Below are 23122 nucleotides of genomic sequence, written 5' to 3' on the forward strand. Positions count from 1 at the left end.
GAGGAGATGCTCAAATTTTATATGATAGAATAAAGATCCATAAACAACTAAGTCAACCTTACAAAAGAAGATTAAAGAAAAGACTTGCTCTACCATATAAAAAAGACATTAAGTATTTTTTTTTAATGTGATACTGGCACGAGAACTCAGATAGACCACTGGAACATATGAGAAATTTCAGAGGCAGATCCGTATATATACATGGCATCTTTCTTTTTTTTTTTTTGTGATGAAGATCAGCCCTGAGCTAACATCCATGCCAATCCTCCTCTCTTTTTGCTGAGGAAGACTGGTCCTGAGCTAACATCTGTGCCCATCTTCCTCCACTTTTTATGTGGGACGCCACCACAGCATGGCCTGACAAGCGGTGCGTCAGTGCGCGCCCAGGATCCGAACCCGAGCTGCCAGCAGCAGAGTGTGCGTACTTAACCGCTACACCACGGGGCCGGCCCCTCATGGCATCTTAATAGATAAAGGTGGCATCACTAATCAGTGGAAAAATACAGATGATTTAAGAAGCATTGTAGAGAAAACTGGTTCACTAGATGGACAAAAATAAAACTGGATCCCTATCAATACTATATAAAAAGTGGGGCCTAGACGGACTAAAGAGCAAATATGAACAGTAAAAGCATAAAATTAATAGAAGAAACTGGAGAATATCTTCGTGATCCAGAGGTGGGGAAAAAATATTTAACTCTTAGAGTACTATCAGGGTCCACTGGACCCAATTTTAGTTTTTGAGCTTCTTTCTTGAGCAGTTCTAACTATTTGTAAAGACTGGTATTTCAGTACTTTTATTCTCAAAAATCATCGAAAGAATAAAAATAAAATTTATTTTTAATTGAATAAAACACCTTCTATCTTGCAATTAATTACCAGATTCCTAAAGGACCCTTTCATAAATCTAAAATACATTATGGGATCCTACTTTTCCTATATTTTGTTATTAAATCAACCTAGGAATTACTTCATCATTACTCGTTATTGTTTATGAATTATTCCCAACTATGCTAAGATAAACAAACAATAACCCCTAAAATAAAAAGAAAATGGAAGAATGATGGTATGATAGACAAAACAATGGAACCAGTGATTGCCTATGCCCTACTCCCCAGAATCTGTGAATGTTACCTTGTATGGCAAAAAGGACTTTGCAGATGTGATTAAGGATAAAGACTTTGAATTGGGGGAATTATACCAGATTCTCCAGACTAGGGTAGGCCCAATCTAATCACATGAATACTTAAAAGCGTAGAATCCTTCTAGGCTGTGGTCAGAAGGAGACGTGACTTCCGAAGAAGAAGAAAGATGCAATACTGCTGGCTTTGAAGACAAGAGGAAAAGAGACCACAAGCCAAGGAACGCAGGTTAAGGCACCCAGAAGCTGGAAAAGGCAAAGAAAAGGATGCTCTCCTAGAGCCTCCAGAAAGGAATGCAGAATCAACACCTTGATTTTAGCCCCATGAGACTAGTGTCAGACTTCTGACCCTAAAGAACTATAAGATAACAAATTTGTGTTGGTTGAAGCAACTTTGTGGTAACTTATTACGGTAGAAAATAGAAAAACGACACAGATTTAATGATCAATAATGAAATAAATTTTCATCTTTCAGTTATCTTCTTGCCTTGCCCAAAGTACCGCATCATCTTTCAAGAATTATAAGACCAGAGACATAATCTTCGTAGTCTGATTTTAGCTTTCATTGACTCTAGATGAGAATCTAAAAATTTTCATTTTCCACCCAAGATGGTCAAGAGAAGAGAATGACAGAGGAAGACATTTTATAAGTATTAGACAAATCAGAAAATAAATACAAAGAGATAACAGCACCTCTAGACTCTAAAACTGATGGTGGTGACATTTACTATATAAGTAAAATCTTAAGAGTTATCAAATGATATTATCCTAGATGAATTTTATCAAATTCAACAATCAATGAATTAGATAATATATTTCTAAGGAAAAAAGGGAAACATGATATTCTCATCAGTCATTCAACTGAATGGACTTCATCACATAATAATCTGCAACAAGAACTTAGACCATCTCATTATGCTCAAAGGTCACACGGTAATATCCTTCATCTTTTATGATGTTTGTGCACCAAGACTTACCTGATACAAAGAAGTTTACAGTATATTTAAATTATCATTAAAATTTCTGATAAAGTTGTTTTTCATTATACCTTTACTCCTACTGCTATCAATTAGTGGTAACGTAACTTAAAATATAAAAATAGCAAAAGGGTCTATTTGACCCAGATAGTTAATGGTGATGACTGTTTTTCTTAGTATACCAAGAGTTGTCAAAACTTCAGAGGTACAGACTAGAAGGCAAACAACTGGTGAGTTTGATTACAACAAAATTAAAGAGTCTTATATGACAATCCTGTACAATGATGGATACCATTAACAAAGTTAACAAACATGACAAAATGGAAGAAGTTATTTGCACTGTATACAACCAACATGGAATTAATATGTAGAACATTCAAGGAACATGGGAAAATCAGTTTCAAAAAGAAAGTAATCCTGACAGAAAAAGAGGCAAAGAATTGGCACAATTTATAAGAGATTCCCAAAAAGCTAACAGCATACGAAGAAATGCTCAAAATAATTGGTGGTACAAATAAAACAATGTGATATTATTTTATACCTATTAGACTATCAAAAATGAGGAATCTAGGGGCCGGCATGGTGGTGTAGTGGTTAAGTTCGCACACTCCACTTCAGCAGCCCGAGGTTTGCAGGTCTGGATCCCAGGCACAGACCTACGCACAGCTTTTATCAAGCCATGCTCTGGCAGGCACCCCACATATAAAGTAGAGGAAGATGGGTACGGATGTTAGCCCAGGGCCAATCTTCCTCAGCAAAAAGAGGACTGGCAGCACATGTCAGCTCAGGGCTAATCTTCCTCACCAAGCGAAAAAAAAAAAAATGAGGAATCTGGATGATGCCAAGTGAGGATACAGAAATACTCCTGCACTCTGCTGAAAGTGCAGATTAGTTTTATACAACTGTTTTTGCACAATAGCAATCTTGCATATTTATTCAATTCTGCTCACAAATGTCCATAAGAGAATGAGCACAAAATTCACTGCAGTGTGAGGTAGTGGGGAGTTGAAGACAACCTGATGTCTGTCACTGGAAGGCCTAACAGATACACTTATTAAGTTTTATGCAGCAGTTAGAAGCACTAATGTGGATTAATGTACAAAAAATAACATACACAGACAGGAATATGGGTGATAGGGGCAAGAAAGAAACAAAGGACAGGAAAGGTTAAAAATTACATAATGGGAGAAAGACAATACAATCTACCAAACTCCTTTTTACCCCTGAAACCTATTATGCTGTATATAACATAAGGCCTCTGAAATACGTTATGCTATATTAGAAATCAGGTTTATAAACACTAAATTTTTTGTACACATTACAAAAACTATAGAAAGTAATAATTTGCTGTTAAGTACATATGTAGAGATCCTTTACAAAATATATTTTAGATCACTTAATACAAGGAAAGAACATCAAATAATGATATAATTTTACTCACTTTAGCTCCAACACTGCAACTGCCAGTGCTCCCAGTGCTCCCACTTGCAACTCCTGTAAATCTAGCTTCCAATAATTCTTGCCTTCTTGGATCCAGACTATGAAGCTCATCCATTGCACCTATTAAGATAAAAAACATACACACACATATATAACTTTATATACACACAAACACACATAAAATATGTATGGTTAGTTGAGACGTCAATATAAACTTAAATGAATGAATTCTACAAATAGATAAAAGTAAGAGACTTTAAGATTTTATAACGTACACATTCACTTTCAAAACAACCTACAGTGGTTTTCCAACACTTCTTACTGCAATCCACAGTAAAAAATATATTTTTCGCCCAACTCAGTACACAGATACATACAAAGATATATTAAAAAGTTCCACAAGGGTCTGGCCAGTGGCATAGCAGTTAAGTTCACACGCTCCACTTCGGCGGCCCAGGGTTCGGATCCCAGGCGCAGACCTATACACCGCTTATCAAGCCATGCTGTGGCAGGTGTCCCACATATAAAGTAGAGGAAGATGGGCATGGACGTTGGCCCAGGGCCAATCTTCCTCAGCAAGGAAGAGGAGGATTGGCAACAGATGTTAGCTCAGGGCTAATCTTCCTCACCAAAAAAAAAAAAAAAAAAAAAAAGTTCCACAAATACTTCTTACTGCATGCAGGGCACTCCAATATTTTCTAGTTTATTCTAGTCCATTAAAAAACACTGGTTGTGAGCTATTAAATTGATTTCATGAGCCATTAATGAACCATGGGTCCAGAGTTTGAAAAATACCACCATAGTGTAATCCACCCATTCTAAGCTTAAACAGAAGTTTGGCACTAACTGACATCACTACTGAGTTATTTTGTTTATATATACTCTATCTGACTAACTATATTTTAAACTGGGAAAAACTGTTTTATTACTGTCACATCCCAAAGATTTTTTTGTACAGTTGATAGTTTCAGTCTCTGTCAAGTAGATGAAAAACACACAAATATAACAAACAGATCATTGAGGTAACATCTATTATTAAACATTCACCTTGAGAATTATAAGGGAAAAATCAGCACTCTCATGTAATTACTTCTATGCAGACTAAAGCACCACAAATTCTAACTAAAGGTCAATTAAACTCTTAAACATTCTTTTATCCATGTCTGCTAAGTCTCTACCAATAAAATCTTAGAACTGACAAACGAGTGGTTCTCAAAGGGAGCAAGGAGGATATTATCAAAATCCAGAATCCATGTGGAATATTTTCAAACTACACTAGACCCCTTCCACATACCCTGACATTCCCTTCCTAAAGGTTAAGAACCATTTCTGTAGACCTTATCTTTTAAAGTTGCCTTCATTATCTTTCATCTTCATCTGGTTAGAAGACTAGATGGATAACAGCCATCCTTTCATGTTTATTTGCATCCCTGTACCTGAATGTATCTTCCCTGTCTACTTTTCCTTCTTCTATCTCAGACAAAGAGGTAACTATTTTTAAAAAGCTTAAAGCCTTCAATTCTTGCTTTTGATCCCATTTCTTCTTGACATCCAAGGGGTCTTGCATCTGCATGTGTCCCATCTCCCTCTTGCAACTTTCCCCTCCTTGCCTCTTTCTGCCCTTTTTATATGCCATTTTAAAAAACCAATTTAGCTTGAATTTCATGCTGTTATCATATAATTCCTTCCTTAAACTGGTGATTTATAACCATATCCTCCTTAGGTCCCTGGAATCGGGTTTCTGTTACAAGTATACACTCGACAATGTACTTTCAAGTATCACCAATACTTCCATTTTTCTTTCTGATCCTGCTATTACGTCAGAAACTATGTACCATTTCTTTCTCGGGAATTAAAAGAACCCCAAACTCTCACTCCTTGGTTTTTAAAATACACAGTTCTAGTTTTCGGAATTCAACCATATCTCTTCTGTTTCTCCTCTTGTTCTCTGTTAACTATGAATACCCACCAAGGGTCAATCGATGGCCTTCTGTTCTCTCTTCGTACTCCTTCCAGCTTCAAACTGATGATTCTCAAATGAAAACACCTATTATATACCAAGTCTGTCAAGTCTTAAGCCTAGCACTGGAAATAAAGCACTAATAAGACAGACTGGCCTCAAAGAGCTTACAATTCACTGAGATTTTACTGTGTAAAATACTATCACTTCCTCCCTAGCACAGAATTATTTTGAAAACATTAAATCATATTTTAAAAATAAGTATATTCTCAGGCCAGCCCCAGTGGTGTAGTGGTTAGCTTCGGCACGCTCCGCTTTGGTGGCCTGGGTTTGGTTCCCGGGCATAGACCTACACCACTTGTGGCCATGCTGGGGCGGCGACCCACATACAAAATAGAGGAAGACTGGCAACACATGTTAGCTCAGGGTGAATCTTAATCAGCAAAAAAAAAAAAGTATATTGTTGCTATAAATATTCTTGTACAATTACTTTTGTAAATAAATGTTTCATTTTTCTTGGGTAAATACCCAGGAGTGGAATTGATGGGTCATAGGGATGTTACATATAAACTATTTAAGAAACTGCTAAAAGTCTCCAAAGTAGTTGTACTATTTTACACTCCTATATGCTTGCCAATATTTGATGTTGACAGTCTTTTTATCTTTAACTATCAGAGCACTGTGAAGTACTACCCAGTTTTGATTTTGATTTGCATTTCCCTAATTACTAATGATGTTAGCACCTTTTCATAAGCATCTTGGCAATTTGTATATCTTTATTGTTGATGTTAAGAATATTTTCAAGTCTGTTGCCCAATTTTCTATTAGGTTGTTATAGATATGTACAAACTACTTATGTATTTTAGATATAAGTCATTGTCAAATAGTAGATAGATAGATGATAGACAGGAAAAACATTATCTCTAAGTCTCTGATTTTTTTTCCATTTTCTTTGTGGTGTTTTGATAAGCAGAAATGTTTAATTTTGGTGAAGTGAAATTTACCTACTTTTTCTACTTATAGTTATTTTTTTTCTAAAATACTTATAGTTATTCTTTTTCTAGTCTAAGAAAATTTTACATGCCTCAGAGTAAAAAATATAATCTTTATAAGCTTTATGTTTTACTGTTTAGGTCGATGATTTATCCTAAATTAATATTTGCGTACGGTATGAGGTCAAAGATTTTTTCCCGTGTTTTTCCTGTTTTGTTACCACCATTCACTGAAAAACAAAAAGGTAAAATTCTACATCCACCAATAAATAGCCTTCGTGGCTTTGTCAAAAGTAAAAAAAATAATAAGTATATGGTACTGATATAAAGACAGACATATAAACCAATGGAATAAAATAGAGAGCCCAGAAATAAACCCTCACATACAAGGTCAAATGATTTTCGACAAAAGTGCCAAGACCATTCAATGAGGAAAGGACAGCCTGTTCAACAAATGGTGCTGGGAGAACTGGATATCTACATTCAAAAATATTAGTTTGGGGCTGGCCCAGTGGCATGGTGGTCAAGTTCACATGCTCCACTTCAGTGGCCAAGAATTTGCAGGTTCAGATCCCGGGCATAGACCTACGCACCGCTCATCAAGCCATGCTCTGGTGGCATCCCACATAGAAAATAGAGGAAGATGGGCATAGATGTTAGCTCAGGGCTAATCTTCCTCAGCAAAAAGAGGAAGGTTGGCAACAGATATTAGCTCAGGGTCAATCTTCCTTACCAAAAAAATATATATATACACATATATATTAGGTTGAACACTTACCTGAACACAATATATATAAAATTAATGCAAAATGGATCAAATACCTAAACATAAGACCTAAAACTATAAAAATTCTTAGAAGAAAACAGCAGAAAAGCTTCATGACATTGGATTTGGCAATGATTTCTTGGATATGAAATCAAAAGTACAGGCAACATAAAAAATAGATAAGTTGGACTTCAATAAAATTTAAAACTTCTGTGCATCAAAGGACACTATCAAGAAAGTGAAAAGGCAGCCCACAGAATGGAAGAAAATATTTTCAAATGATATATTTGATAAGAGGTTAATACCCAGAATATATAAAGAACTTCTATAACTCAACAACAAAAAAAATAAACCCAATTAAAAACGGACAAAGAAGATACAGAATTGGCCAGTAAGCACTTGAAAAGAGGTTCAATATAATTAATCATTACGGAAATGCAAATCAAAACCACAATGAGATACCACTTCATACCTATTAGGATGGCTGTTATCAAAAAACAGAAAATAACATGTGTTAGCAAGGATGTGGAAATCTGAACCCTTGTGCATTACTGGTGGGAATGTAAACTGGTGCAGCCACTGTGGAAAATGGCATGGCAGTTTCTCAAAAAATTAAACATAAAATTACCATATGATCCAAAAAGCCCACTTCTGAGTTTATACCCAAAAAAAGTAAAAGCAAAGACTCAAACAAATATTTGTATGTCCACGTTGATAGCAACATTATTCATAACAGCCAAAAGGTGGAAGCAACCTAAGCGTTCATCAACAAATGAACGGACAAAATGTAGTATATATAGATATAAAATAGAATATTATTCAGCATTAAAAACAAAGAAAATTTTGAGTGATGTCAGCATCATGGCGGAGTGAGCTCTTCTCTTAGACTCTCCCCAAGATACAAACAAAAGGACATTCATAAACCAACAGAGGACATTCACACAACACAACAGACATCTGAGAGACCCACGCAGCCATATGTCTGAAGGTGGAGGTGCTAGACCCCCAGAAGGAAGTGGAAGGAGGTCAGGGGATCTCTTCTCCCTCCTCGGCAGCGACCTAGGGCATGGGACTGTGCACAGCTCTGAGAAGAGAGGGGGGAGGGGCAGCTCTCTGCAGAATGCCTTCACTCTTGAGTTGCCTCCCAGACACGGGAAAGTTCCACGCAGAGGAGGCTAAGCAATTGCAGGGGTGTCTTCATCAGCCAGCACCCCAGGAGGGCATATAGCAAGGTCGGAGTGAGAATGTCCTTGGGGTCGTGCACGTGAAACCAAGCGCCCCTCTCCCCGCCTGGCACACCAGCTCAGCCAATCAGCCAGAGCAAGGGACCCCCACCAGAGAGCATGCACATACATTTGTAAAGTAGCAGTGAAAAGCAGGTAATCACAGACAGGCCCCCTGTCAGCACAGAGTCCAAAGGACAGGCAAGAACATCAAGGATCACGGCAGGCTCAGAATACACAGCCCCTCCTCCCCGCAGTGGCAACGGGTGGAATCTGTGTCCAGATACTACCACTATGTAAAAGCACAAATCCACCCCATCAAATAGTATGAAGTATATATAGTATATAGTATATATAGTATTAATACCTCAGACAAGAAGAAAAAAGACAAATACCCAGAAATCAATCGTGAAGGCACAGAAATTTACAATCTAAATGACAGAGAATTCAAAATAGCTATCATAAAAAAACTCAACAAGTTACAAGAAAATTCAGAAAGTTCAATGAAATAAGGAATAAAACTAACGAACAACGGGAATTCTTCACAAAAGAGATTGAAACTACAAAGAAAAACCAATCAGAAATGTTGGAGATGAAAAACACAAGGAATGAGACAAAGAAAAATCTGGAGTCCTTGAACAACAGAGCTGATACTATGGAGAACAGAATTAGCAATTTGAAGGGTAGAAATATAGAAATGCTTCAGGTGAAGGAGGAAAGGAAACTAAGACTGAAAAGAAATGAAGAAATTTTACAAGAAATATCCAACTCAATCAGGAAATGCAACATAAGGATTATGGGTATTCCAGAGGGAGAAGGGAGGGAGAAAGGAGCAGAAAGCTTGTTCAAAGAAATTACAGCTGAGAACTTCCCAAACCTGGGGAAGGAGCTGGAATTACAAGAAAAAGAAGCTAACAGAACTCCTAATTACATCAATGTAAAAAAACCTTCTCCAAGTCATCTATTAGTAAAACTGGCAAAAGTCAATGACAGAGAAAAAATATTAAGGGCAGCAAGGCAGAAGAAAATAACTTACAAAGGAACCCTTTCAGGCTTTCAGTAGATTTCTCAGCAGAAGCCTTACAGGCTAGGAGAGAGTGGAATGATATATTCAAACTTCTAAAAGACAAAAACTTTTAGCCAAGGATACTCTATTCAGTGAAAATATCCTTCAGATACGACAGAGAAATAAAAACCTCCCCAGATAAACAAAAGCTGAGGGAGGTCATCGCCACAAGACCCCATTCTACAAGAAATGATCAAGAAGGCCCTCAAACCCGAAACAAGAAGAAAGGGTTTACAAAGTCTTGAGCAAGGAGATAAATAGGCAGACAAAACCAGAAAATTGCAGCTATCTGAATAGGTTAGCAAACACTTAATTATAACATTAAAGATAAAAAGAAGGAAAACAAAAATAACTATAATCTCATCACTTTAACCACAAACTCACATTACAAAATGGAATAAGTTGTGACAACAATAACTTAGACGGGGAAGAGGAAATGGATGGAAGCTGCTTAGACTAAGGAAATAAGAGGCTAACAGAAAATGGACTATCTCATCTATAAGATTCTTTACACAAACCTCACGGTAACAACTAAACAAATAATCAGAACAGGGACACAAATGATAAATAAACAGAAAACTAAGAAAACCATCATAGACAACTACCAAACTGAACTGGCAGTCTGAAATACACAGGATGCGAAACAAGGGAAATACAGAACAATCTGAAAACAAGTGATAAAATGGCAGCATTAAGCCATCATATATCAATAATTGCTCTAAATGTAAATGGACTGAATTCTTCAATCAAAAAACAGAGTGGCGGGCCGGCCCGGTGGCGCAAGCGGTTAAGTGCGCGCGCTCCGCTGCAGCGGCCCGGGGTTTGCTGGTTCGGATCCCGGGCGCGCACTGACCACTGCTTGGTAGGCCATGCTGTGGCGGCGTCCCATATAAAGTGGAGGAAGATGGGCACAGATGTTAGCCCAGGGCCGTCTTCCTCAGCAAAAAAAGAGGAGGATTGGCGGATGTTAGCTCAGGGCTGATCTCCTCACAAAAAAAAAAAAAAAAAAAAAAAAAAACAGAGTGGCCAGAAAAACAGAGTGGCCAGATGGATTAAAAAACAAGACCCAACAACATGCTGCCTCCAGGAAACACATCTCAACTCTAAAGACAAACAGTTTCAGAGTAAAGGGATGGAAGATGATACTCCAAGCTAATGGCAAACAAAAGAAAGCAGGTGTTGCCATACTTATACCAGACAAAATAAACTTCAAGATAAAATAGGCAACAAGAGACAAAGAGGGACAAATACCATGAAAAACTATATGCCAATGAATCAGACAAGCTAAAAGAAATGGATAAATTCTTAGACTCATACAATCTCCCAAAACTGAATCCAGAAGAAACAGACAATCTGAATAGACCAATCACAAGTAAAGAGATTTGTAATCAAAAACCTCCCCAAAATTAAAAGTCCAGGACCAGATGGCTTCTCTGGAGACTTCTACCAAACATTCAAAGGAAATTTAACACATACCTTTCTCAAACTACTCCAAAAAGTTGAAGAAGATGGAACACTTCATAACACATTTTACGAGGCCAACATCACCCTGATCCGAAGGCCAGACAAGAACAACACAAAGAAGGAAAATTACAGGCCAATATTGTTGATGAACATAGATGCAAAAATCCTCAACAAAATATTTGCAAACTGAACAGAGTAATACATTAAAAGGATCACACGGGCCAGCCCCGTGGCTTAGCGGTTAAGTGCGCGCGCTCTGCTGCTGGCGGCCTGGGTTCGGATCCCGGGTGCGCACCGACGCACCGCTTCTCCGGCCATGCTGAGGCCGTGTCCCACATACAGCAACTAGAAGGAAATGCAGCGATGACATACAACTATCTACTGGGGCTTTGGGGGAAAAAAATAAATAAATAAATGAATTTTTAAAAAAAGGATCACACACCATGATCAAGTGGGATTTATATCCCAAGGACACAGGGATGGTTCAACATCCACAAATCAATCGATGTGATACACTGCATTAACAAAATGAGGAATCACATGATCATCTCAATAGATGCAGAGAAAGCACATGACAAGATCCAACATCCATTTATGACAAAACTCTCAATAAAATGGGTATAGAAGGAAAGTACCTCAACACAATAAAGGTCATATACGACAAACCCACAGCCAACATCATACTCAACAGGGAACAACTAAAAGCCATCCCTCTGAGAACAGGAACAAGACAAGGGTGCCCATGCTCACCACTCTTATTCAACATAGTGCTGGAGGTTTTGGCAAGAGCAATTAGGCAAGAAAAAGAAATAAATGGTATGCAAATTGGCAATGAAGAAGTGAAACTCTCGCTGTTTGCAGATGACATGATTTTATATAGAGAAAATCCTAAACAATCCACTGGAAAACTATTAGAAATAATTGACAACTACAGCAAAGTTTCAGGGTACAAAATCAACTTACAAAAACCAGTGGCATTTCTTTTTATTTTTTTTTGTTGTTGTTGAAGATTGGCCCTGAGCTAACATCTGTTGCCAATCTTCCTCTTTTTGCTGGAGGAAGACTATCACTGAGCTAACATCTGTGCCAATCTTCCTCTATTTTGTACGTGGGATGCCGCCACAGCATGGCTTGATGAGCTGTGTGTAGGTCTGCGCCCAGGATCCAAACGTGCAAACCACGGGCCACCAAAGCGGAGCATGCAAACTTAACCACTACGCCACCAGGCTGGCCCCAACATTTCTATACTCTAATAATGAACTAACAGAAAGAGAAATGAAGAATACAATCCCATTTACAATCACAACAAAAAGAATAAAATATCCAGGAATAAATTTCCTAGATGGTGTTGGGATAACTGGACAGCCACATGCAAAAGAATGAAAGGAGACCATTATCTTTCACCATAAAAAAAATTAAAATGGATTGAAAACTAGAAGGTAAGATGTGAAACCATAAAATTCCTAGAAGAAAATATAGGCAGTACACTCTTTGACATCGGTCTTAGAAGGCTCTTTTCAAATACCAGGCTCTTTTCTACTTGGACAAGGGAAACAAAAGAAAAAATAAACAAGTGGGACTTCATCAGACTAAAGAGGTTCTGCAAAACAAAGGAAACAGGAACAAAACGAAAAGACAACCCACCAACTGGGAGAAAATATTTGCAAATCATATATCCGACAAGGTGTTAATCTCCAAAATATAAAGAACTCACACAACTCAACCACAAAAAGAACAAACAACCCAATCAAAAAATGGGCAGAGGATATGAACAGACATTTTTCCAAAGTAGATATACAGATGGCCAATAGGCACGTGAAAAGATATTCAACATCACTAATCATCAGGGAAATGCAACTCAAAACTACACTAAGATATCACCTTACACCCTTTAGAATGGCTATAATCACCAAGACAAAAAATAACAAATGTTGGAGAGGATGTGGAGAAAAGGGAACCCTCATACACTGCTAGTGGGAATGCAAACTGGTGCAGCCACTATGGAAAAAAGTATGGAGATTTCTCAAAAAATTAAAAACAGAATTACCATATGACCCAACTATCCCACTACTGGGTATTTATCCAAAGAACTTGAAACCAACAATTCAAAGAAATTTATGCACCCAGATGCTCATTGCAGCATTATTCACAATAGCCAAGACGTGGAAGCAACAAGTGCCCATCGACTGATGAATGGATAAAGAAGATGAGGTGTACATATACAATGGAATACGACTCAGCCATTAAAAAAGACATCAACTGTTAAAAAAGACAAAATTGTCCCATTTGCAACAACATGGATGGACCTTGAGGGTATTATGTTAAGCGAAATAAGCCAGACAGAGAAAGACAAACACCGTATGATTTCACTCATATGTGGAAAATAAACTAACACATGGACAAGGAGAACAGATTAGTGGTTACCAGAGGGGAAGGGGGTTGGGAGTGGGCCTAAGGGGTAAAGGGGCACATGTGATATATGGTGACTGACAAATAATAATGTACAATTGGAATTTCACAATGTTACAAACTATTATGACTGTAATAAAACAAACAAAAAATTTTGACAGGCTACAACATAAACTTCGAAGACGTTACGTTAAGTGAAATAAGCTGGACACGAAAGGACAAATACTGTATGATTCCACTTATATGAGGTTCCTAGAGTAATCAAATTCTCAGAGACAGAAAGGAGAATGATGACTGCCAGGAGTTGAGGGGCACAGTGGAATGGGGAGTTAGTGTTTAATGGGTACAGAGTTCCAGTGGGGAAGACAGAAAAATTCTGGAGATGGATGGTGGTGATGGTAGTACAACAACGTGAATGTACTTAATGGCACTGAACCGTATACCTAAATTTTATATTATGCATATTTTACCACAATTCTTAAAAATACATATGTGCTATATACAATGTCCATTCTTTGGCTTGATATCTGATGGATGGCCCACTGGAATTTAGCAGGAAAGATGAGATCAGTTCCTACTTTGACTTGGACCAGCTAATAATGTGGTATTTTGTTTCCCATTGTTTTTGTTTCTTAGATGTATAGCTTCCTCTAGGACCTCGACCCTCCCCCATGCGGTCCTGGAAGAAACTATAGACTCAAGGAAAAAAACGAAACAAAACAATTACTTTCCAACCGAAAATCCTCACTAGGGGTCCCAGCCTTGCTGTAGTCCTTACCACCTTCTAACAAGTTTTTACGACATTTTAAAGAGGCAATATATGCAAGAGCCCCTGGGATAACTCCTGGCACGTAACAGATGCTTAACAAATATTAGTGTATCTGTCTAAAAATCTAACCTTGAATACCAGACCCTTGCTTCTCAAAATGTAATCCATTCACCAGCAGCATCTGTTATCATCTCAAATGCTTATAAGAAATGCAAAATCTTGGGTCCCACCCCAGACCTACCAAATCAGAATCTGCATTTTAACAAGATCCTCAGGTAATTATTATGTGCATTCATGTTAAAAAAAGCACTGCTACAGAATAGGGGTCCACAAGCTTTTTCCGTAAAGGGGCTGATCATAAGTATTTTAGTCTTCGCAGGCCAAAAGACAAAATCATGTAGATACTTACGAGAGAGAAAAACTTCCCACAAACTTTTTATTGACAAAATTCAAGATACAGTAATAACTCAGTATAATATTTTATAATATATGTCTGCTAATGAAAAGAATGGAATTTGGGGGGGTAACATTTCACTTAATTTGAGTTTTCTATCATCAAAGTTTATTGCAAATACTCATCTGATAATTTATCTTTGAAAACATCTTTTCTGACAGATAGGTACTGCCAAATAGTGATATCAACCCACAAGCATACGATTTTAACTGAGCATATTCATTACTTCGAAGGCAGTTATAGAAGTCTATTAGATTCTTTTGATATTTGCCTTTCATTATGTCATTACACTGCAATTAATCACTTCCAATTGAAGGTTAGGTAGAAGTTTCTCAAGTGCACAATTAAATGGCTTCTGAAATATGAAAACTTTTTTTGCACTAGCATCAATGTCTGAAAAATGCTGCTGGAACTGTAGTTTGAGGTTGGAAAAGAGATTCATGCAAATTCATGTGAGAACGAAGATCTCACTTTGACAGCGTGAGAAGTGTATAGCAGCTTAATGTTACCTGTGATTCAAACATCCGTTGCCACTGATATGACTTTAATGCAGCTAAATTTTGCATGTAAGCACTATTTGCCTTGTAATTTTAAGTTAAATTCACTTAAAAACATTTCTAAGTCTGCAGAAAAGGCTAATTTCTAAAGCCAATCAGTATTTGATAATAGTGGTTGAGGGCTGTTTGTTCAGAAAAATTTCAATGTCAGTCCTCAGCTCAAAAACTTGCAATAAAATTTCACCACTGCTAAGCCAGTCAGGATATTCAGCTTCTATTTCTAACAAAAATCATGCAGCTGATGCTAAGTTAAGTCCATGAGAACAAATAAAGTTCATCATTGACAATACTGATTCAATAACACATGATAAATTCAAATATTTTCTGCAAAGTACCTGCTAGTGAATAATACAACAAATAACCATAGGCTTTGAACACTCACATTTTTACAAGCTTTGTAAATTTGTCCAACTAAGCCTTTTTCTATTCTACACGTATTTTTACCATCATCAGCTGTAGCACATCTTAGCAGATTCCACTTCAGACTCTACTTTCTCAACTTTGAAAATATTCTCGCCTGTAGTTGTTCTACAGACTCTTCATAGAGGCTAATTTTTCTGCCACTTCAAACTTGGCATTGATGCCTCAAATAAACAACAACTGAGTAGTATCAATAACATCTGTCAACTCATCAAGAGCCAAGGAAACCACTCAATCACTTGCCTTGTTTTTTAACTGACTACTGGTGTTGCTTCAAATGTCCTCAACTCTTAAATCAACTGTTCTTGCCAAAAAGTTAATAGTCTAAAACAAGTTGATTTTCTCCAGACACATTTTTTTGACTGCTGCAATCAAAAACAATTTAATTAACTCACCATCAGTAAATGGCTTTCCTTGCTTGGCTAACAAATGAGCCACTCGGAAACTTACTTTGGCAGCAGCCTCATTTTCAATTTTTATTTTTATGAAGAAATTATGCTGTGATGAGATATTCCATTTTAAATTGACTGTTACTTTAAGAAAGTTGAGAGAGTTGAGAATACTGTGGTGTATGCTTAGTCTAGCAATGTCAACATATACTGTACTCTTCTATCACAGCTAGTGTCACTTCATAAGAAGAATGTTTTGCTATCTAATTCAATAACAAAATAATATACACTCCACTGTGCCTTAAAAGCATGCCACTCAAAGTCCATTTTTCTCTTCTTTTCTTGTTTTGACATGATGGATACGCATTGGTATAAAAAAATAAATATTGCAGACTGGCAATACACATGGCACTCAAAACACTGTCAAGTTATAACGGCAGCACTGAAATTTGTAGTGCACCAAAGGAGTACAAAGTGATGACAATGCTATATAGGGTCTCGGCCACAACTACTCAGCTCTGCCATTATAACGCAAAAACAGCTGTGTTCCAATAAAACTTTATTCATGGGCACTAAAATTTGAATTTTACATGTCACAAATTATTATTCTTGTCTCAATTTTTTTTTTACCACGCAAAAACAGGTAGTTTGCTGGCTGCTGTTGTAGCAAACACATTTCCAAGATTCTCATCTCTTATGGAACCATATTGTCATTTCTGAAACTTATCCAAACATTTGGTCCTCAGTTACAAGAGGTGAGACTTTCTAAAGAATCTATAATTTCATCATAATCCATTAAATTCTTTATTATACATTATTTACTTTTCAAAAAGAAGAAACTATAAAAGCCATATAAAGACCGTACTATCCTTAAAGAATACCCCATCTCAAAATACAACCACTTGTCTCCTAATTATGCTACTGTGCTACTACTGTTAATAAACTGCTCCCTAAAATTTAGTGTAAACCCAAAACTTCACATAAAATATATAACAAGAGATATCACTACCCAAATTAGAGATCAATTGCATCCTATTGTACAAATAAAAATTGGAGGGAAACAACATAAATAAAGACCACAATTTGACCCATTAGAGCAGTCTGTCACGGCCCCATCTAATAAACATTTTCTCTCTCTCCCTCTCTTTCACACACACACAGTCACACTCATCCAATAAATGTTAGTTATTATAAAAGTATGGCCTCCCAAGGTGGCTAGTCTAAAAAAGGATGCATGTATTTGGACATTAGTTCTGGTTAGCCAACATTACTTTATAGTTATACCACCTTTTTTATGGCAAGGAATCAATTTTTCATTATATCATTTTTTAATTACCTTAAGTTTTCATCTTCCTTGGTAGATAATCAAAATGTCTAGAATGCACGTTTTCAAAATGTTATTACCAGCTACCAAAAAATAAAAGAGAGGAGTTTGTTCACTAAGACCTTTCTAATAGTAGATTCAACTGCTGCTAAGCCATCACCTCACATTTTTAAATTTAAAACTTCCTAAAGTCTGAAAATATTTTAATGCATTCTGGATTTTAATTGTTACTTTCCATATTACATCTGATAAGCTGATTTATACAGAATAGTTAAGGTCTTTCTTCTATTAATATTTTTCACATTATCTCTGATAAGGCAGAGAATTGATTAAAAACAGAAATACCAGGATAAATTTAGAAATTATTTCAACAAGATAAAATATTCCATTTAAATCATTCCTTTTCATTAGTTTCTTAATACATTTGAAAGCACAGGCAACAAAAAGAATTCAAGAAGTCTACACTATTTAACACTCTAGAATTACCTCTAACTCTTTTAATATCCGTTTTAACATAGTTAATAAATAGAACATATCAATTTTCATATACAGAATTTTCTGGCATATATTTAGTGAACAGTTATTATTTTTGTTGACTACATTATACACCATCATTTATTCCACAGTTTGGTTTTCTATTTAAAACTAAATATTCTAATTTTTTGGCAGTTAAATGAATATGTTAAATAAGCTATCAGAAAAGCAGCCCAATTTCATTCTTTCCTAAAAACCTTTCTCCCCCATGAATCTAATAAAAACACACCACCCCCACTTTTTTCTAATAATTTTAAACGTTAACATTTGGAAATTTAGTCCATTTAGAATTTAACTGTTTATATCTAGAATTTTTTCCAAAGGAAAATGTCATACAATTTCTCACAAATTGAACCTTTTCCCACTGATTTGAAATACCTCTCTGGTCATCTAACACATTCCCACATAAACATGGGTCTGTTTCTGTATTCTGTTTCACTAAACTACCTATTTCTGAGCCATATATATCTATCCATCTACCTATCCACATATACAAATATATATGTATTGTACATATACACATAAATACACTCGCGCACACATCAAATATTTCACCTAGGATGACTGAAAAGAGTAAGCATAGAAAACCAAGTTTCTGAATCAAACCTACACATTGTTACATAAACCTGTGGTAAAGAGAAGACAGGTCTGATCTAGAATCACTCCAAGATTAATACTTCACCTTATCTTAAGATACTTAGTCATTTTAAACACTTTTGTTGTAACCCTTAGAGCAAAGGATTCAAACATACTGAGACCAAAGTACTCATATAATGAAATACAGCTTGCATCAGAGGTGAAGCACGGAGAGTTCTGGTTTTTGCTCCTCTATACTGTCATGACCTTAGAGAATGAGTGTAATTTAATTTCAATTTTATTCTTACAAATAAAAAATAATGTCTGGCAGCTAATTTTTCTTTCATCAAAAATAAACACACACACAGATAGATAACCTGTGTAAGCATGGCCAAGTTCCTTGACCTCTCCATGTTTCAGCTTCCTTACAGATGAAATAGAGATAATAAAAGTATATACCCTACAGTTGTTCAAGTAAAATAAGTTTATATGAAGAGTTCTGAACTACACCTGTCACTTAATAAGCATTCAATAAATGTAGGTATATATGTATGCTAAATTGAAGTGCTCAATAAACATTGGCATATGTAATATATATAATATAAGCTCCCTTCCAGCTTTCTCCCTGAGGTTAGAAGTTCCTGGAAGGTAGAACTGCATATAGTACAATGCCTAATTTCTTTTTGTTAATGTAGTAGTGATGTAACTAACTCCTCTGCTCCAGCTTCAGGCATGTGATAATTTGCTATTTTTAAAATCAATCTCTCTCTCTCTATATACACACACACACACACACACACACACACACACATATATACACATATGTATACACACACACATATATATTTTTATACTAGGCTATTTTTCTATTTTAACGTATAGTCCTCATTTTAAAGATAAGGAAATTGAGATACTGAGAGAGGTAAAGTTATATTGCCTTTCATTAGAATTTATATCCACTCAACTAAGGATCCTTGTCCCAAAAGAAGGGCATAAGGGGTGTGTGGGTGTGTGGGTGTGTGTGTGTGAGAGAGAGAGAGAGAAAGAGAGAGAGCGAGCAAGCAGAGAAAGTATGTGCTGGCATATGTAAGAAGAAGGAATTTTCTCTAGGAAAGCTCCAAAATAGGAATTTGGCAAAAACTGACCTAGTAATTACCTTCTCCTCACTACCAGAAAGTCAACTTGCATCCTGTCCCTAACCTAAGTACTAATTACTTCAGAATCTTTTTTGGTTTCATGCCTTTTCCCATTATTAATGTAATACATGCTTGTTGAAATAAACAATACAGAAATATAAAAGTGAAAAGTCCCAATACTTCCCTGTCTCCCAAAATCCCACTCCTCAGAGGTAACCATTTGATATGCCCTCAAAAGGACAGTGATGATTTACTGCCCTGCAGTACTCCTTTTTGGTCTATTCTTCTATTCCAATAGTGCAGGGTGAGAGAAGTTTTTATTCAGTCCATCCACAGCAGGGAAGTAAATCTCTGACCAGGAAGGAAGCTGCATGTACTATATGTAAGAAGTCCAAGTTGAGCACTATCTACCTATAAAAACACTACCTAAAACAACTATTATAATAAACAAGGATAAAATATTCTAAATGTTTATACTGTGATTTCAACATAAGTATTATTTCACCAACATCATCTCTATCATAGCCTCAATGAGACTCCTAAAATGGATTTCTGTGGACATTTATTGTAGCAATATAGCTTTAGGGTTAAGAGCATGCGCTCTGCTGCTAGACTGAGTTCAAATCCCAGCTCTGCCACTTAATGACCTCCTCATCCGCAAAATCCTGGTAATAACAGAGCCTACCTCACAAAACTGTTATGTGAATTAAATGAGATAATATTTGTAAGCCCTTAGCAGGCTCCTGGAGTATAAGCCCTCAATAATTTTCACTTACTATTATCGAGCCCCAGAAAAATAAGCAACTTGCCCAAAATCACAAGCCAAGTAAATCATGTGAGAAGGGAAAGCAACAAAAGGTTACTAGCAGACAGTAGAGGATTCCAATTTACGCACTTACTTTCAATTTCTCTCGCCTAAGCTTTCAAATAAGGAAGAAAAAAATAAAGTTTCTTAATTAATAAATCCACAAGATTTCCAAAAAACCAGACTACTCTGCTTAGGAATCCTACCTGCTTTAAATACCCAGATAGACAGGTTTAACACAAATTATCTTGCTTTGTGAAAATAAAAACAATCTTTAACCATCATTCTCAATACTAAATTGCTATAAAACTCCAGAGAATACCAAAAGTTTAGGTTCCAGATGCACAAATTAGCACATAAACCCACTAAGATCATAATGTTCCTCTAGAAAGACACACTTCCAATAACCAAATCACCCAAAAAACAAAATTTTTAAATTTTAGTAATAATTTTTATTAGCTGTAACCTTAATAGAAATGCCAACCTGTAACTTTATATAAATATATAATACAAGCTAAGTAAAGCAATTTGAACAAAGGATGAGAAATTATGATTTTTAACAGTTTGAATAATGTGAAGTTACAGATATGTAACCATTTTTAATCTACAAAATAGGTTCATATGGTTCAACCTAATACTCAATGAGAATAGCCTAGGGTATAATCAATCCCCTCGTGTCTTTACAAATGACTATGACTGCCATTTTTTACAGTTTTCAGTGATTCGAAGAAATTGTGGGTTACATCATTCTCATACATCTTTTGTGTATTAACCTCAAAGTCACCAAAAAAGAGTGACAGATGCAAACTCTTATTAAGTTTACACCGTATAAGGGTGGCCCTCAAATTTATACCACAGTCTTCCAGCAAATCTATACAATCATTTAAAAAGTCTGATTTATACCAAGTTTTCTTTTGACTACGGTAATTTTCTGACTTAACATTCCCAATGCCAATTTTTTTGCCTTATGAAAAAAAGGACATGTACTTTTATAAAATAGTGATGAGAAATAACCAATTTCACTTCTTTCCCTTTTCATCCTTGGTCATGATCCCAAAATTGCCAACAGCAAAGAAAAATGCAAAAAATTAGAGCCTAAAATATCCCACCCATAGTCCTACTACTGAAAGATAATCAATGTCAACATTCAGGTTTATTTTCTTCCAGTCTTTTTTATGTGTACTTTTACTCAACAATTAAGATTACACTTTATAGTAGCTCTGGCATTCAAAGATGTTTCCACGTTTACAATTTCAACCATTTGCAAAAGACCTTGAAAGTTGATGACATAATAAAATTATCATTTGCTGAAGTGCTGCTAAATGAGAGAAACTCATAACCTCCATCCATCCAATTCTCAGTTTGGTTTTGTTTTTACTTATCTGTAGTCACATATGTAGAAACTCATATAGTTACCCCAACCCACCACTAAAAAAACTTAAAAAAAAAAAGTTCCCCCCAATTAAATCCAATAAATAATAGTAATGATGAAAATGATAGTGGCAATTCTTTGCCATAAAAACCAAGCTTCAGATAAATTATAAACTTACATATTTATATAATAAGTTCATTGCATGTCAATGTTACTACTCTAATAATATAATGCAGTGTACATGTTTTAATGAAATTTATTTAAATTTCCTTACAAATAAACTTTTGTGTTAAAACTGATGACTGTCAAAACTGTGTGATGGGTACATTAGGATTCATTGCAATAGTCACTTTACTTAAATAAATTTAAAATTTTTCCATTAACAAGTTAACTTTTCATATTTTCCTACATTTTTGTGAGAAAATTTGTGTTTTAAGAACATTCACAGGGTCGGTCCCGTGGCTTAGCGGTTAAGTGCGCACGCTCTGCTGCTGGCGGCCCAGGTTCGAATCCCGGGCGTGCACCGACGCACCGCTTCTCTGGCCATGCTGGGGCCACGTCCCACGTACAGCAACTGGAAGGATGTGCAGCTATGACATACAACTATCTACTGGGGCTTTGGGGAAAAATAAATAAATAAATAAAATTATTTAAAAAAAAAAAAGAACATTCACAAATTTCAGAACTAAGACAGTTGTCTGGCAGCCATCACTACTGTCAAGATTCTACACTAGTTACTATTTTGTATTCTACGTTCTTCCATTTATACAAAAGCAGTTTTCCACATTATGATGTGTTTTCATGAACATTTTTTTCATGGCTACTTAACATTCCATTAAATGGATATACAGTAATATATTTAATTATTCTCCTACCATTGGTGATTCAAGTGGTTTCTAATTTCTTTCTATTAAAAACAGTGCTGCACCAAACATCTTTCTACCTAAAATGCCTTATTTGAATTTAGGATTATTTGCTTAGAACAATGACGCCCAAAGCATGGTAGGAAAGATAATATGTAAATATTTATTTATCTCTCCCCAGACCCATCCCAGCAATCTCCGTCCAGAGTCAATAGGTAACTGTGCAGAAAAGAGTTAACATAGTAGACCTGAGGATGCTATTTTTAAAAAGTCCTGCCAGCAAAGATATTACCACCTTTCCCTAACTGGTAAGAGTGGCTCACAATGCCTATATTGTTTGTGCAAACATTAGGAAGAAGGTGCCTCCAATAAAAACCCTGAGTGCAGAGTCTCTAGTGGACTTCCCTGGACAAACACACTGCACACATGTTGCTGCATTTTCACTGCCGGGGGAAGAGTGTGTGCTTCCTCTTGTGAGGGAGAGA

At 36.2% G+C, this 23122-nt stretch overlaps 1 protein-coding gene across 1 annotated transcript in view; it reads right to left on the reverse strand.

Moving 5' to 3' along the window:
• The window catches only part of TLK1 (tousled like kinase 1), a 151233-nt gene that overhangs the window by 98426 nt on the left and 29685 nt on the right, over nucleotides 1-23122 (reverse strand). Inside the window, exon 2 of the mRNA XM_058549228.1 lies at nucleotides 3560-3678. Within this exon, the coding sequence (XP_058405211.1) occupies nucleotides 3560-3678 (119 nt within the window). The remainder of the gene's footprint in view (nucleotides 1-3559; nucleotides 3679-23122) is intronic.

This window comes from Diceros bicornis, chromosome 10 (assembly GCF_020826845.1).
Source record: "Diceros bicornis minor isolate mBicDic1 chromosome 10, mDicBic1.mat.cur, whole genome shotgun sequence".
NCBI lineage: Eukaryota > Metazoa > Chordata > Mammalia > Perissodactyla > Rhinocerotidae > Diceros > Diceros bicornis.